Here is an 18,414-nt window from a genome sequence, read left to right as displayed (position 1 = left end):
AAGGTATTGGTAGATGAAATATGTCAACATACTAATATACCATGTTTATGTATTAGATATTAATGATTTCTGTTTAAAAACAGTATATTCTGTAATTTTTATTCACATAGTTCACATAGGATGTTTATGAAAGGTTCACTAAAACTTATATGTCACATTGTGAAACATTAAAATACTACATTTTTTAGAAAATTTAGAATATTTACTATTCTTCTGAAATGACATTACTGACAAAAATGCTCTTTATGCTGCAAATATATTGCATTATTTTCATTTTCTTGTGTATCATGAAAGAGTTAAGTTTATATTGTTAAATATACAAAATTAAGAATTATATATTGACTAAAGCATATAAATATATTTTATTTATTTGGCATTTGAATTATTTAAAAGAAAATTTGTTTCTTTGTTATACGTACTTAATATAAGTCTCTCTCTATCTTTCTTAAAAAGGTTGAAATTATGCAACATGTAATCAATCACCTTTGTTGAAATTTGAAAAGTATAATATCTTAAGATATTTGAAATACTATGTCATCTCGGCTATATGTATAATATATATAATTTCACACTTTTACATTAAGTATTAAATTACAATCTTTATGCTATAAGTACGTTTCGCACATTTTATTTTTCTCTCAAGCAAATCTAAGATTCAAATATGAAACTTTCTGTTTCATTACAAACAATTGATACTGAAATGAATGTTAAATTGTTAGAACCTTTTTATAACCTGGATATCTTTCGTGTTTGTTTTTTTTTCGATAGGCTTTCGTTTCGTTTTGTTCAGGTTATTATGAAAGGTGTAAACATTCTATTTGATCCATTAGTCATACTTATGGAAGCCCTGGAGGGACATTTTAAATTAAAATTTAAAACTTAAAACTTATTATTTAATTCTTAATATTTAAAAATCAATTCTTAATACTTAAAAATTAAGATCAGAATACATAAGACGCGGGTATTTGAATCCAACGGTCTGTGCACGAGAAAAACTGGGAAATTCGATGTAGTTGCCTACATGCCTACAGGTAATTGCCATTTTTTATATATACAACAAACATTCCGTGAACTTTTATATCTCGATTGTTATATTTTTAATGCTAACAGTTGAAACGATCAAGATTTGTTAGTTTTATCAAAGACGCCAGATACGGTGCCGCTTTACATTTTATTGATTACATGGTGTCAAATAGACAGGGGGTTAGGGTTGTCTAACGATAATGTTTAGTTGTTGGTGGTGGATAACAATATAACATGTTTACAGCCCAAGCCCTTTGTTTTTATAACGTTATATTTCATTATTTCTATTTTTTTAAGGTCGTAAACAGGGAGATATCGTTGATGTTTGCCTTTATCATTTTATTGACAGTGACTCCTGTGTCAACAGTTGTGTCATCCCTATTGCCATCTGAAAACGGAAGCACCAGGTTAGAAGTGATTACGCAATACTTTCATGCTGACTTGAAGTACGCAGAAATTGTTTTACTTCTCCTTTGTCGCCACAGCATACGTCTTGGTCTTCGTCAGTTAAAGAGGATACTTCGTTGTAATAATTAAGGGCGTCACCGTGTCATGTATACTTCACAAGAAATCGTACAGGTACAGTAGAAAAAGAATTGCAGTTTAGCGGAGACGGCTTATTGTAACACGGTGGATGAATACGTTGAAGGATTTGAGAGCTCGTGGACGTATTGACACGTCAAATCCTATTTATGCAAAATGCTTGCGATTTTATGTAACGGATGTTCTTCAAGCGGGACTTTATTGCATTGTATCCATTGGAATTTACACAATGTGCAACCACAGAAACATGTAGACACTTGTACTGGAGAAACAGAAACAAAATGTTGTTTAATGTACTATTTACTGATTATGGTGTTAATGTTGATTTGTAGGATATTGAATATGAAACAAATACAGATGATTGAAGAACATTAGACAATAATATGTATACTTTTTAATGAATAAACATTGATGTTCATGTTTTTCCGTAGTATGTGCTTTTTATGTTTAACTGCTAGTTAAAATTTCTAGGCCGATCACGAGTTCGCGTTACTTATTGTTAGAACAGGTCATAAATCAAACGGAAAAAAATATAAAAGAACTTAATTAAACACGAGACCTCTCTTGAAACATTCTGATTCTACATTGATGATTGCATGACAAGAGTAAACATTACTAGAAATCTTAGTAAACTGTACTGTATATAGAAAATTAGGAGATAAACCTTATGAGCTATTTGTAGGCAGTACTAAAATTTTGCCAAATTTTCTCCAGAAGGGTCAAATTTTAGGACTTTTTAATCACAAAAAAACCAAATTTCAACTTTGATCTACATATATGACCTAAAAAAGTTTCTAGTTGTTCCAACTGAAAAAGACCTGTAGTGTTCAAAATGTTTTTCTTTGATTTGACCTATTTTTACCGCATATGACCCAGCTTCAAACTCGACCTGAAGATTATCCAGACAAATATTCTGAAAGTTGTTCAAGTTGAAAATACAGCATCTAAAGTGTTCCCTATGTTTTTCTTTGAGTTGAACTAGTGACCTAGTTTATTACCCCAGATAACCCAGATTAAAAATTGACCTAGAAAATAAATAAGATAAACATTCTGAACAATTTTGATGAAAATGGGATACAAAATGTAGCCTCTATTGTGTTCACAAGGGAAATGTTAAGAAACACACCAACAGACGACAAACAGCGGGCAATGACAAAAGCTCACCTTTGAGCTGAGCTGAAAAGGAATCAAGATATATCAGATTTTCTCTTTATTGAATTAAACACAAATTTTTATTCATTTCTGAACAGTTTTGAATGCAAATAGTTATGCATCTAAAATGTTGTTTTAAATAAACTGGCAAGCAAACTTTTGTATACTATTGTTTGATCCCACTAAGTCTATGACAAGCTTTTAAAACATCTATATTTTGTTTATTTTGCGTTTATTATAAAAGATTTAATTAACTCTTGTGAGCTAAAATGGCTGAAATTAACAATGACAAGAAACCCCCAACATTTTCGACATTTTTTATAAACAGTTGGTTACAAGAAATTGATATCTGGTTACAGGTTCCGCTATATAAAAAGTAGTAAAGTACTTTGACATCTTTGCTATCATCCCTTATGCTAATATTATTTCCCTTACTGATGGCGTATAGATAGGCTTTAGTTGTTTGTTAAAAAGTTTAATTACAGTCCATTTCAAAAATAAGGCAGTAAAGTCAGTGTAACAACTTTTACTCTTTAATTACAGTGACTAATAAAAGTACAAAATCAAAGATATCTACAATCGCTTCAGGTTCAACTTCCAATTAATAACAATCTGGGGTAGCCACCTACAGCATACATCATAAAAAGGGGTATTCATAACACGATTTATGTTTTCAGGTAAAGTGAAAAACATAGCAAGTTTTGCCATGTGGGTGAGAACTGAAGCCTCAACTAGGCAAACTCAATAATATGATTATTTTTCAACTAAATAGAACAATAACTGCCTTTAAAATAAACATATGCCACAAATGTGCTGTGAGCATTTGGCAGGTACAAAAAAACTAGCCTTTTACATTGATAAAAGTGTTTAAGAAGCAAACATTATTAAAATAATCAAACTCACATAATAATCTATAATTGTCAATTAGTTTGTATGCTTATAATTATCACAGGGTTACAGTATATATGTCAGTTGCATACAATTTCACATGAAAACAGAACAACGATTGATACTACTACAAAATAAATTTCCGTTAGCAACCAATTTTAATGTATGTAATTATTATTATGAACAACTGTGATTTACCAAGAATTACTGTTATCAACTTAAAAAACAAATATTTGATTTAGCACATTCGATACAAAATGTTGCTGCGATGAAGCTTCTGGACAAATATAAACGTTTTCATCTTTTTCTAGGAAGACTCTGTTCTGTACTTCTATTCTAGAAACCACATACCCATCTTCCTTCAAACGGATCATATTCATGAATTATATTTTTCAGGACTCCAAGACCCATTAAAGCACCGCGATATTGATTGGCAAATACTTCAGATTGTTCTTCAGAATATAATGAGTGCTTGATTTTGCTGTACTTTATGTTAATAGTTCTGTCGCCCTTTTCTACAGGGACTCCATTTATCATGAAACCTTTGTTCTCCTTCCTTTTTTATCTCAGGTATATATGGCACTGTGACGCATACAAACTGTAAGTTCAAAAAAATACTCTATGAAACTGCATGCATTTTGGTCTACATCAGTATAACTGTCAATTACTTGTCCTTATGCTTAAGCCAATGAAAATTCGTAGTCCTCCACACTGTCCATGTTACTTTCTTCGTCCAGGAAATAGTTAATAAGCGCTTCATTTCTTATTCTTACTACTGCCAGACTTTCCTCAAATGTGTAATACATCACGCGTGCTTATCCACCTTTTGCTTCAGTACTCTGTACTTTCCATCTCGGTAGTTCTGTCATCCCATTTTCATTTTACATGCACTGCTTTGTCCTCTGCCTTTCTTCACAGCAGTTGCCTAAAATATATTAGAGTTTTTATTAAGAACCAATTTCATACAATTTTGGCCTTAGAGGGACATACCTTATAACTGATGTCAAATTAAATAACCTCCAAAACATAAACAACAGAATCTTTGAAAATATTATAACTTAAATTAAAAGTTTTAGCTATAGATTCCTAAACATTATCGAAAATTAAAATCAGCTGTTAAATTGTATGTTGCAGTACTGTAAACCAGTCAATAATCTATGTAGGGTTGTTGCTGTACAATTAATGGGTTGATACAATTATTTCCGAACGCCTCTAAATAGATAAATTGCTGTAAAATGAAGTTTCTTTCAGCATAGATTCTTCTTTGACATTGTATTTGTTTATCATTTTACTTTCATTGAGCACAAACTTTATGTTCGAGAATATAATCTGCTAGATGTAGGGAGTTTTGTTTACCAAACCTGTGGCAAGGTTTTTCCAAACTGCAGGCATTTAACAACACACTACTACAAACTATAAGACTGATAATGTAAATTTCCAATGCAAATCAATGATCATACTAGTAGGATGATAGTGGCCCTAAACACTCGTCTTTAAATCAAGGCTTTTTTATTAAGATTTATAGTACCTAAATCCCCAAGGGCAGCATGTCCAGCCTGCTTGATTGTAATGCTAAATTTATAGCAGACGCTGTTAACTGCATCAAAAATGGACTAGTAAATATAGATTTAAAAAAGACCGATGAATGTGACCTTGACCTTTGAGCATGGGTCTTACGTGCGACACACCTTGTCATGGCGATGAACAATTGTACCATGTTATTTCATATTCCTAAGCCCAATTCTGACCTTTAACCCCTACAATCTGGGACGGATCGTCTTTTGCAAAATAAATAAATAAACCCGCCCAAGCCAGTCCTCACCATGATATTAAGTGCACGTGCGTGTCCTAGCTTTTAGTGTGATTCAAAATAGTTTTTTTTGTATATAAAGTCCAACTTACTTTACTTCTTTCGCTACTCGTATTCTCTGTGCCGCTACTTGTGGCGTCAATCTGTCAACGGAATGGTTTCCCGCGTCCATTTTAATGATGAGATTTAAGTATTAAATATTAAAAAATAAATTTTAAATATTAAGAATTAAATTTCAAATAATAAGTTTTAAGTTTTAAATATTAATTTAAAATGTCCCCCCAGGGCTTCCATACATACTAAATATTTTACTATAATATATATTTTTTCTCACCAAATTGTAACTATATATTACTATTATCCTAAAAATGTAATATAGCCGTTTTCCATTATGTATTTGTATATGTTTATGTATATATACTGCTGATGTTTCCCGCTATTGTGGGACTTGTGCATTTTGTAAATAAATTGAAAATTGAAATTGATTCTGATAAATTTGGTGGAACATGATACTTACCAAAGAAATGAAAATGAATTTCATCACCGACTGTCTAAATTCCTTGGTAAAAAAACCCATAAAAACACTTGCTCTTATTTGTGGAAAATAAACTTCATAAATATAGTGATGTCATTGATAAATTACATCCATTAATTTCACACACAAGATGACCTATGAGAGGTGAATTGCCCGCTTTTCAAAAGAATCTTTGATGTTTACAAACATGTAGTCCATGTTGTTTAATCCAAAACATCAAAGGAAGAGCAGAAACTTAGAAGACTTGTACACATTGTTCTATTGATTAAAAGTTATAAAAAAACTGTCATAAATAGATTACTCATGTTAAACTATTGTTCAAAAATATAATATTTTAGTGGGATAATTTGTGTCAATTATTGACATAATTAATTGTGAGTGCATTTGTTTATCTGTGTTACATTCACATAAAGTTTTATGTTGGAAGGTGTGTACATGATTGTGTAAATGGTTAAAAACCTGATGATGATGATGATATGATGAATGATGTATCAGATTGCTTTATTTATAATTAAATAAGATTTATCTTATAAACAAAGAAATAATATAATTGGATAAAAACTTGATCCTCCATTCAGCAGCCACCTGTCTTAGGCAGCCAAAATGACTGCATACCTTGGCTGGCTGCTTAATTAAGACAGTTTTGACTGTATAAGCAAAATTCAATCATTTGATGGTCAAGGTCATTTAAAGGAGTTTGAAAGCCGGACAAGATGACTGGGGATGGACAGACGGCAAAAAGCAAAACAGTGTTTTTTGCGACGGACGCGCCCTCAGGCGCGTTCAGAGCTAAGTCATCTACACATCGGATTTCGTCTGCTACAAGCGCGCAAAGTGTCCTCAACCGATTAACAGCCCAAGAAAAAGTACATGAATTTGATCCTTAAAAACTCCCATACTTTGTCGGGATATCTTAAAATCTTCCATATTAAGCCTTTTCAATTTCAAATTAAGTTATCCAAGTTGAAATATGAACGTATATGATTGATAAAAACGTTGTAGTCCCGTAGTATTTTTGCGCAATATGCAAATTACTGCCGAAACGATTGACCGCTGTCGAAAAAGTAGGACAGCAAATTATACTATAATACAGGTGTAAGCTCTAAGTTCCAATAAATTATTAGTAGGAAATAAATATTTCTACATTATACAAAACATTATTATTAACAAATCAAAAGTTTTTCGTGACTCTAGAATAACTCGCGCATTAATAAAAGAAGAACTATTTTCGTGACTCATACCGCGGGTTTAGCTGAATATTCAGCAGTTATTAATAAATTAGATACAGTACAATGGTTACTATAAATATCTATTTTTGCAAGAGAGTTTTTCAACACTTTACCACCATGTAGTCTTTCATGGTAATCTTTATTGAAGGAAGTTATGATATCAGTTCTACTGCCGATTCTTGTGGTTTGTTTACATATTTTTCTAGGTCACGGTATGAGTTAAACTTCGCTATTCTAAAAATAGATTCTGCTTCACCTGATTTTCGGGAGTACACATGTAGTAAACCAGCGGATACTTACTTTGTTTACATGCAATACTTTCAATACAATTGTAAGAAGCAAACAAGTTGAAAATGGAATTTAGTGTGAAAATGAAAAGGACAACTAAACACTGTAGTGTTTAAGTGACATTTAGATTAAAATAAAAACGATGTGCTCTGGCCCTTGTAAATAAAAAAAATCTAAAAAATACACTATTAATTGCTGATGATTTTAACCACTGATTTATATTGTAATATAAATCCGTGTTTTAACCAAAAATATTTTTAATGAGACATATCCAAGAGAAATAAAAATACAACATGTACAAATGACTTATATTTTATTGTCTATATGCCCACTATGTTATGACACGAAGAAATTCTAAATAACATTCTCACATGTATAATGTATTATGCTTGAAGTATATTTTGCATGGTTTTATTTTAGAAATATTTCGTTGACAGTTTTTTTTCTATTTACATATCATTTCTTGGAATAAATCGATAAGGACACTGATTTACAAGTTTGACCAGAGTTTTTAGGCATAAATTTCATTCTGTATTTAAATGCTTGAAAGTAGAAAATCTGAATTATATCAGATTGGGACACAACATATATTGCTCTACAAATCTCGAGCTTGTATGGAACAAATTTTCTCTGTTATCTATTGTGTTTTATTTTTTTTTTTTTTTTTCTAAAAAAAAAGCCTAAATGTCTCTCCGGTTGCATGTCCGTCGCATTCAGTGCTGCAGCACTTTGATTTCTCTACTTTGGGAATGGTGCCGGTACCAGACTGATTGGGAAAAAAATGCGTTATTTTGACTTAAATTGGGGGGGGGGGGGGTATGCATTTTTTCAGCTACAAAAATAAGATAGTCATCATGAATAAAGATAGCTAACAGCTTCCACTGTCCAGGTAGAACTATTGAATGATGATTTATATGAATATGTTGGATTTAAATGATTTCAGAGAAATCTATTGGCCTTGTGGAAATTTTGAAAAGCCATTTCGGGACATTTAAAAATTGGAAATTTTAATGTCTATTTTCTATTGGGAACAGTACTGTTTTACCACTATAATGACTTTACACTTGAATTACTTTTTATTTAGCAGTGTAAGTGTAGACGTTGAATGTCAGGCATTCATTTTATTTACCTGAGCCTCTTCTTTTAAAATATTCTATAGTTTCGGGATTTTTTTATGAACATTTCCTCAATCAAACAATTTGTATTATTGTAAAAATGCATTATAATACAAGTTGCTGACTGGATATACAGAATAATATAGCCTTGCTGACATAATTATAACCTTCGGCTAGTGCCCAATATTTAAAATTTCACATCATATAAAATATTACCAATGCACTTTCAGCTTTAGCTCCATGTGATGATCCAATAGAAATCATTATTGGATTCAATCGTATCAATATAGCATCGTTTTTATTTCAAGAGCACACCGTACAATCAAATGGACAGACAGCAGTTCCAACGTCGACAGCTGTACCAGTATATACAATTGTCGGGGCACGAAACACAATTGACGGACGGTAAAGTATTCATCTATTTCTAACATATCCCAACTGTGTTGAGTAAATCAATGTTATGGATTCATAGTCAACATCCAAAGGAGCATGCTAACAAATTTCTGGCCCTGTGCTAGTCTGGAGTTCCTTCCCCTTATACTACGTTATACTTTCCGCAGTAAATGTAGGCAAGGAACCAGACTAGCCCTGTGCAAGCTTTACTTCAGGTGAATTTTGACTAAAAATAACCACACTATCCGATGAGATGCAGCATTTTTATTTTTAAGTCACAAAAACTTATATTTTCTCATGATAATATTTTTTTTATCATACGATTCGTGAACGTCAACATTTCGTCCTTAAATATTTAAATTCATATCTTCAAAAATGCTTTTCTGTTAAAGTTATAGGGTATTTAAGTTTGAGTGTGATCAAAATTTTAGTAACATCATCAGCCGTTCACCTTTTTTAAATGATAACATCGACAGCCATTCATCGACAAGAATGAAAACGCTGAAAGCCGTTCAAGGAAACAATTTTCAGCGCTTATGTGCTACAGTAACTAGGAAAGAGTAAAACGTCAATTGTGTTTCGTGCGCCGACATGTATAAACGTTAAACGTTACTGCGCGATGTACAATTGCAACTGTGTAAAGAATTTGTTCTTTCAAGGTAAAATTAGATAGAAAGAATGTTTTTTTTTCGTTCCGACTCCAATTTTATCATATTTCGTGAAAATATATTACATATTCCACTAAAACAAAAAAATATCTTCATGATATCAAATAAAAATATGTAAAAAAATTGGAAAGGTTAGACTTTTTCAAGAGGAATGAATATACAAACGGTTTTTATCGCTCATCTGAATTAAAAATTAATAACTATGAATGAAAAACAAGTCAAAATCGCGATAGAAAAATTAAAATCTGCATCATTAATAGCAGAAATATGTAAAAGAAGTCATTTGTAGGGAAAATCAAGTCAATATAGTGACCATCAAAATTAAGTCAATCTCATGTCTGGAAGTCACTGGTTGCTATGGGAAGCTAATTTTGTTGTTATGGAAGTCAATGGTTGCTATGAAAAGTCAATGGTTGTTAGGAAAAACATTGGGTGCTAAGGAATGTCAATGATTGCTATAAAAGTCAAAAGTTTAAAAGGAAATTGAATATTCAGTGGTTGCAAAGAAATTCATTTGTTGCTATAGAAAAGTCATTTGTTACAATTTGCTCACTATAAAAAAAAATTAATAATTAATAATTATTAACAATAATAATAATAATAATAATAATAATAATAATAATAATTTAATAATTATAATTAATAATTATTAAAAATAATTAATAATTATAATTATTTCACAGTCAGTATTTTTAATTTTATTCAAATAATATGTGATATATTTATATAAAATTCTGGAAACAAAGTGATCCCTCGGAAGCATTAATCACAACAAAATAACATAAGAATTGCAGACTCGGTTAGATTGAGTCTGTACATGAGGGATAATGAATAAGTGCAACATCCCTCACGCCCCCTAGCACCGGCTTGAGCGGTACTCAATTCTCAACACTTTATAGTGTTGGCATCAATGATCCCGAAGGACCAGAAAATATAACAACACTGAAGTGAAATACGGGGCAACTTTTTACGGCTGCCACACGGCACTTGACACCTGCTGTTGTGAAGTAAAAAATTCTGGAAACAAAGTGATCCCTCGGAAGCATTAAGCACAACAAAATAACATAAGAATTGCAGACTCGGTTTGATTGAGTCTGTACATGAGGGATAATGAATAAGTGCAACATCCCTCACGCCCCCTAGCACCGGCTTGAGCGGTACTCAATTCTCAACACTTTAAAGTGTTGGCATCAATATTAATGATCCCGAAGGACCAGAAAATATAAGTATCCAACAGATTCTAACTCCATTGTTAACAACATTGATAAGCATATAAAAGCTCGATTTTCCTTGCAACTATCTGTGTTTTTACGACCAAATTACCCAGCCCACGCAGTGTATATGTGTTTGCAAATTTGATATATAATTCATCATGTGCATAGTTTTCCTTCTTAAACAATATGAAATATACTCAGTAAATAATGTTTGTATATTATTAATTAAAATTTACTATGCTGTTTATTTTATTGCAATCACCTTAATTTGTCATGTTTATGTTGAAAGTTGACCAAGCACCAAAAAATGCCGTTGTAAGACGCATTGCTTTGCGATTGGAGCGTTGAATGCTTGTGATTGAGATAACCGTACATTTGATTAAACGGTAAAACGGACTTTAGCCTAGTACTTTTTTAACCAATCATAATGTAAACAAATTCCTTGTCCGTTCCTGCGTTTCCGGTTAGTATCGCGGTTTCGAAGATCAACAAAAACAGTGAAATATGGTAAGAAAAGGCCTACCTTTTCTTTGTACATGATAAAATGAAACATTTGGTACAGAATTGGAAATGGTCGTTATTGTTTAATATATGCAAACACACTGAAAGTGTAAAAATTCTAGCTGGACAGCAAATTTTGGAAGTAGAAATGCTCAGTGCATGTTTTGCATGATACAGCACGACGGCAATCTCCTGGTTTAGACCCCTATGTATTTTTCAGGAGTAAAACTTGTATATATAATACACTAGAGAAAACGGAATGAACCTTATATATACTCCTGGTTTAGACCCCGGGGTCTAATCCAGGATATAGCCAGCACGACTATGTTTGCATTGTTTGTGTCTATAAACTGTTATTTGTATAACATGTAGGGCCGTACTTTGATTTATTTTAGTTGTTTTTGAATTTCCGATTTTGATTAAAAGGACTGAATAGTAAGGTGTTTAGAGTAAAATGCCTTTCAAATATAATCTTAATTTTTATCTAAAGTCATGAAAACCACACTACTGACTAGGAAAGAAATTTATTATACAAGAGAAAATACATATATCATGAAAAATAACTTGTACACTGCTGTAATCATTTTAAAAGTGCTTTTATGTAGTGAATGTGAATTTTGGAATGACAAAGGAAGATACTGGTCCTATATATTAGTCCAATAATTATAAATTTATACGATGTCACTTTGCTTTAGGGCAAAGCTACCGTACGTCCTATTGAAATTGCTCAAAAACCCAAAGCACATTCTACAAGAAAATCTGGCGGGACAAAAAAATTCTTAAATCAGCATATATCAGAGCAACAGATAACGTGCGTATTTGCGTATTTATTCAATTAATTTTATAAAATACACAATTGATTTTTTAAGAATGCGTATCAAAACCCATAAAAAAAATAAAATACGCAATTGACTTAAAAAACCCGTGCGTATTGTCATTTTCATCACCGCAAAATTAATCTGTCGTACGCTCCTAGTTTTGGATAAATTATATCGATATGCATGCTATCCGAATAATCAATATTCCCGAATAAATGCTTACTAATCAACGGTCTCTGGTCTTCTACGGTCACGGTCTCCAAAGACCGACTAAGTCATATCAATAAAGCATGACACCGTCGATTTGGGTACTCAGGTCGACAGTCTTTACAGACAGGCAGAGACCGTTGATTTTGCGGAGACCGTTAATAAGTAGGCCCCACCTGTATCAAAGCAATATGGCGTCGTACAAAAGGGAAAATGATTTGAAACATAACAATCGTAAATAATCAAAAATCAGTCAGAAAACGAACTTGTTAAAAATATTATGAAATATAACATGAGCATTTTATATAAAAAATAAAACAATTGTGAAAAGTTCTAGTAAATTGTTAATCCTATTTTCTTTTTAAAACAGTTTAAATTTTATTGATATTGAAACCATAAAATTCATATCTTCATAATTGAATACCCAATTGATATTGAAATCATAGGGTATCGAGTTTTGGAATACCCAATTAAATGGAGCCAATACCCAATTACAAAGGAAATGATGGAGTAATACCCAATTCACTTTTAAAGCTTATCTGTTGCTCTGGTATATTATAATTCATTGATTTTGACCTACATGTATTCATGAACAAAAGTAAAAAATAAAAACCTTTTAACAAAATTATGAAACTGTCACATCCGAAAAAGCATGATTTAATCTTCTTATTTAGTTAAATTCCTTACACAGAGTGTGAAATCTGATTGGCTAATTCAAAATGCAAGCGTTTAAATGAGTCAAAAGTTTCAAACAAAATATTTGCCCATGCACCGCCAGCTAGTACATATATATTTTTTCGTTCAAAAATTTGGAACCAATCTGTAAAGGGCTTTACTTCACCAATATGGCTGTTATAGGCAATAATAGATTGATGTTTATTTTTCATTTTAGATTGATAACAACATTATTTGAGAGTTTTTGTTTATGATTGAGCATGATATTGAAAGAAAATTTGATAAAGTTTATCATTAACTTTTGAATAAAGCTTAAAAGGCAAGACAATAGACATTTTTTGATTTTGTTATGATGTTATGAGTTTGTGAGTAATAACTATTAGACGTCGGACTTGACCGACATAAACTATAACAAGCCTGACGTCTAATAGAAATGGCTCACATAACGTCTGTTATATTGGACTACCTATATATTATCGCATATTGGACTATCTATATATTATCACAGAGTATCTCTAAATAGTCACTCTAATGACTAATGTATCAAAGTTTCAAACATGTATGGATTTTCCTAATTATTATTATTGTATTAAATCAGCAAGGATGATTTCATACAGTTGGATTGCAGACTGAAATCCAAATTGACAAAAAATCTTATTTTTTTTATAAAAATTATATATTGCATATTTCTTATCCTATAGGCTGCAAATTACAAAAAGACAACATTGGCTGGTGGTGGGCGTAAAAAGACAGGACCTAAACCAGAGTTGACAGAAGAACAGAAACAAGAAATCAGAGAAGCATTTGACCTTTTTGATGCTGATGGATCAGGAACTATTGATGCCAAAGAACTCAAAGTAAGATTAATCAATTCATTGAAAATCTATCTGTGTGAAATTATCTGCAAGGGCTAGTTCTGCATGGTTAAAAGGTGTAATTTATACTGTAGAACATTTTATCGTAAGATTATGTTAATTTATTGAATTTAACCTATGCTGTACTAGACAGCATGGCACATAATTGTTCTATTAATCACCAATGAATTCTGTTTTATTTTTCCTTCAAATCTTGATATATTTTCTCATGAGCCTTGTATAGCCAGCCATACAAATAAGAGGGGTCCTCTGTGTATCAACATAAAACATTAAAAAAAACACCACAGTGTTACAACAGTGTGGGGACCATATGGAATTGACTTGTAAAAAAGAAAAGTTGAATTCAACAGTGCACAATAATCAAATTGAATGATTTTGTTTTTGGCATGAAAGATAGTGGCAGACTTAGGCAGGTTTCTTAACCATAACTTGCCACCAGTATATAGCCAGGCCAGCCTGCACATGCTCTGTACTGTTGGTAGCTCAATGTATTAATTTTGATTATGCAACTATTAATCCACTGTTACACTTGACAGGTAAGATAAGCTGTTGATATGTATATGTTGATTTAAGACTTGACTATGTGTGCATTTAGGTTGCCATGAGAGCCCTGGGCTTTGAACCAAAGAGAGAAGAGATAAAGAAAATGATTGCAGAGATTGACAAAGAAGGAACAGGTAAACTTGTTGAAACATGTTCTGGTCTAATTTATATAATAAATTCAGTTCAATAAAAACAAAAGCTTTTTTTTTACCTGTCATCGTTTTGTTTTCTTCAGGAAAAAATGACATTTATAAAATCATACAATTTCAATCACTTATGAAGTACAATTTCTTGTTTTTATATAAGTATCAAAAGATTTTAATTTTAATACTGGACAACATATGCATGAAACTCTCCAAGTTCATAAACCTTTCAAATCTGAACATTATATTTTGTCTAAACACGTTCCGCTCAGACAGGTTCCACTGAACTAAAAACTTTATTCTGTACAGTGTGTGTAAATTACATAATAGAATATTAAATTCTATAGAAAATGTCTTAGATTGTTTTGAATGAAAATAAAGATTTTTAATATGGATTGTAAGTGCCATTTGAAATGTGTCAAGTTCACTCTACAATATTTGACAAGGTGCATCAAAACAAAACGTAAAAACAAGTAAATTTATTGTTTAAATGAACTCTGAAATATTTATAAATGTTTTAAAAAGATCAAATATTTATATATGTTGAAAATAAATCACCACCATTTCAGGAACAATAGATTTTAATGACTTTTTGTCAGTAATGACAACCAAGATAAAAAATGTCTCCACCATTTCAGGCACAATAGATTTTAATGACTTTTTGTCAGTAATGACAACCAAGATAAAAAATTTCTCCACCATTTCAGGCACAATAGATTTTAATGACTTTTTGTCAATAATGACAACCAAGATAAAAAAATTCTCCAACATTTCAGGCACAATAGATTTTAATGACTTTTTGTCAATAATGACAACCAAGATGAGTGAGAAGGATGCAAGAGAAGAAATATTGAAGGCATTTAGACTGTTTGATGATGATGAAACTGGAAAAATCTCAGCCAAAAATCTTAGAAGAGTAGCTAAAGAATTAGGCGAAAATCTCACTGATGAAGAGTTACAGGTACCTTTAGTTTCTTATTTAAGTTAAAGGCCAATTAAGCTAAAAAAATGAAATGATTTATATTTTTCATAAGCTTTTAATTTTTTTGTGCCAGTTTCAAAAAAAGTTAGTGATTTGCTTATCCATATTTTGCTTCTTTTGTATATTGGCAATTAGTACAATTATAATCATTGAGTATTTTGTATGGCAGTAAAAATACCCATTAGTTTACATTTTGAGTTTTTTGTATGGAAGTAAAAATACACATTTTTTTACATTTTATACATAATATCACAAATCACTTTACATTCAACGGTCATTTCTTTTGGTGATAAGCAGCACACGTTTTAAATCCATTATTAAAATATAGTAAAAATTTGAACGAAATGTTAAGAATTAATTGATAGAACAGGTACTTGAACATATTTGACAAATTCTTTGTTTGAATGATGTTTTGCTAAGCTATGGCTCTGGAATAAGAAAGTCGTTTTGACCTTTTAATGATTTTTGTGTCGTCTGCTACACAGTAGCTGCAACATGCTACATACATATAAGGGACAAAATGTCCAATAACCCCTTAATACAACTGAGTTATTTGGCTATCATCAGGCCACACATGTGATCTTTGATCGCTCTTGTCGTACAGTTTCTGCAGTTTGGTTTATTTGACTTTATCGTACATGTATATGTAACTTTTTTATCTTTCAGGAAATGATTGACGAGGCAGACCGAGATGGTGATGGTGAAATTAATCAGGAAGAATTTTTACGCATCATGAAGAAGACAAGTTTATACTGAACAATACTTTAATATTGTGATAGAACTGTTCATTCATTTTACACCCATTATATCCGCTGTTCATTTCCTAGAAATTAGAATTTAAAAAAAAAAATTACGAGAAGTCCCTTTCACATTTTGATCTCTTCCAGCGATAAAAAAAACAACCCCAGACCTATTGAACTGATAGGGTCGGTCAAGCATGCACATCACTGCAAGGTAATATTACATTTTTAGTGGTGTATTGAGGAAGATAATGTACTCAGAAATATGTTGTTAATGTGGCCAACTCATCTCAAACTTAACAAATTACATCCATTTCTTCATCTAGGATATTACGTTTGAGTGATGTGTGACATAAACATAATTTTGTAAGAAATTATATTTACTCCATTTTTCACTACTTAAATATTTGTTGATATTGATGTAAAAATTCTAAGGGTTGTCTACCTATTGTGTTAAATAAGAACTGCCATTTCATCATCTTAGTGGAAGACTGTTGTAAATGATTTGAATAATTAACCCTGTAACTGCTATCAGTTGATGATAATAAACTTAGCCACCAGTAAACAACCTAGGATAAACTGCATCAGACCCAAATCTACTCTGTTCAATGCTCAATTTTAGCCTTTCACATCAAGAACCAAACCCTTTACATTAATAATGGACAGTTCCAAATTTAAAGTGGGACCAATCCATTATACATATATGATCAGTCCATTATACAGATATAGGGGTGTCAGGGTTAAACAAACAGATACAACAGTGTTTCATTTATGATTCATAATATTTTTTTCATCTGAAATCCATTTTTCTTTCAGACATTCCGGAAATTTCATTGAATTAATGAGACTGTATTTTTTGTTTTATATTCTATTGAATGATTGAATGACGCTGTACAGTTACATTCTATTTCATATTTCTTATTGGATGACTAGATTTAAAAAAAAAAAAAACGATGGCTTATTGCTTAAAGGTCCTAATCCATACACAATGACATCAGTATTTTAAGCAATAGGAAATTGTGAATGTTCCGAAGTTTGGTTGAGTAATATTTTTCTTCGGAAAAAAAACCCAACAAAAAAGCAAACTCTTCCAGGTTGAAATAGAGAAGGCTTATAAATAAGTAATTCCAGAGCAAACAAGTTATTTTTTGAGTCACAGCTGTGAAACTTTATTATTTTTAAAATTGTAAATTTGTTGGTCAATTGTTATAGGATGTTTATTGTTTTATGTATTTCCTTGTAAATTTTCTTCGAGTGTGCATTCCCACCACTAACCCTTAACCTGCTGGAAACAAAAGTGATCGCCCTTTGCCATCAGCATTAAGCCAGGCTGGCCTGCACATCTGTGCAGTCCGACCAGTCTCTGTGCTGTTGGTAGCTCAATTTTTGTATTTTAATACTGACTTCCCTTAAAATTTGAATGGACTGTTCCAAATTCAAAGTTGGGCAAATCCATTACACAAATTCAGCAGGTTTTGGTCTAATTATCTAAAACATCTTGCAATGTTCATCCTAAAATTTAATTTCTCTTATAGTGTGTGATAATTGTTTTTCTTGAGAAAAAATAAAAGGGACACAAAGTTTTTTAAGACCAAGTTTTTTTTATTAATGAATAAAATGTTAGTGTTCATTAGACGCTATGAATGTGTTTATATTATGTACATATAATATGTATATTTATGATCAAAATTGTCTATATAAAAAAAAGAGATCTGAACCTCCGAGTTGTTTCTTTTTTCTGTTTTTGACCATAGAAAGGATTTCATAATCACATCAAAAGTGACCTTTAACGTCTCTCAAATGTTTGCTTCTACCATTCATGGATGCCGGCACTGTCATTGTGGTACATTTTGGTTCATTATATGAACTCTGGTCGATTTGGGTTTTACCCTCAGTACTTGGTAAAACCAAAGTTATGTTTGTGTATTGCTTTGCTAGTCGATGTTCAATGCCTTTCCTATGCAATGACTGCATTGGTAGTTGTTAATCGTTTCTGGATACTCGGGGATTGTTAAACTTTTTTAGAAAATTGTTTTACAATAAATTATCAAGCTGAAATCCTTTAAATGGAT

General features: G+C 31.5%; 1 protein-coding gene across 1 annotated transcript; it reads left to right on the top strand.

Moving 5' to 3' along the window:
* The first annotated feature begins 11,231 nt into the window (after positions 1-11,231).
* On the top strand, positions 11,232-18,063 carry LOC132722870 (uncharacterized). The gene is made up of 5 exons (XM_060707455.1): positions 11,232-11,365; positions 13,761-13,916; positions 14,530-14,611; positions 15,397-15,581; positions 16,269-18,063. The coding sequence occupies exons 1-5, from the start codon at positions 11,363-11,365 to the stop codon at positions 16,356-16,358; spliced, it is 516 nt and encodes a 171-aa protein (XP_060563438.1). The 5' UTR covers positions 11,232-11,362; the 3' UTR covers positions 16,359-18,063.
* Positions 18,064-18,414: the final 351 nt, after the last annotated feature.

The sequence above is a fragment of the Ruditapes philippinarum genome, unplaced genomic scaffold, assembly GCF_026571515.1.
Source record: "Ruditapes philippinarum isolate M1 unplaced genomic scaffold, ASM2657151v2 ctg6909_1_1_1_1, whole genome shotgun sequence".
Lineage (NCBI taxonomy): Eukaryota > Metazoa > Mollusca > Bivalvia > Venerida > Veneridae > Ruditapes > Ruditapes philippinarum.
This window is presented reverse-complemented; position numbering and strand designations above follow the sequence as displayed.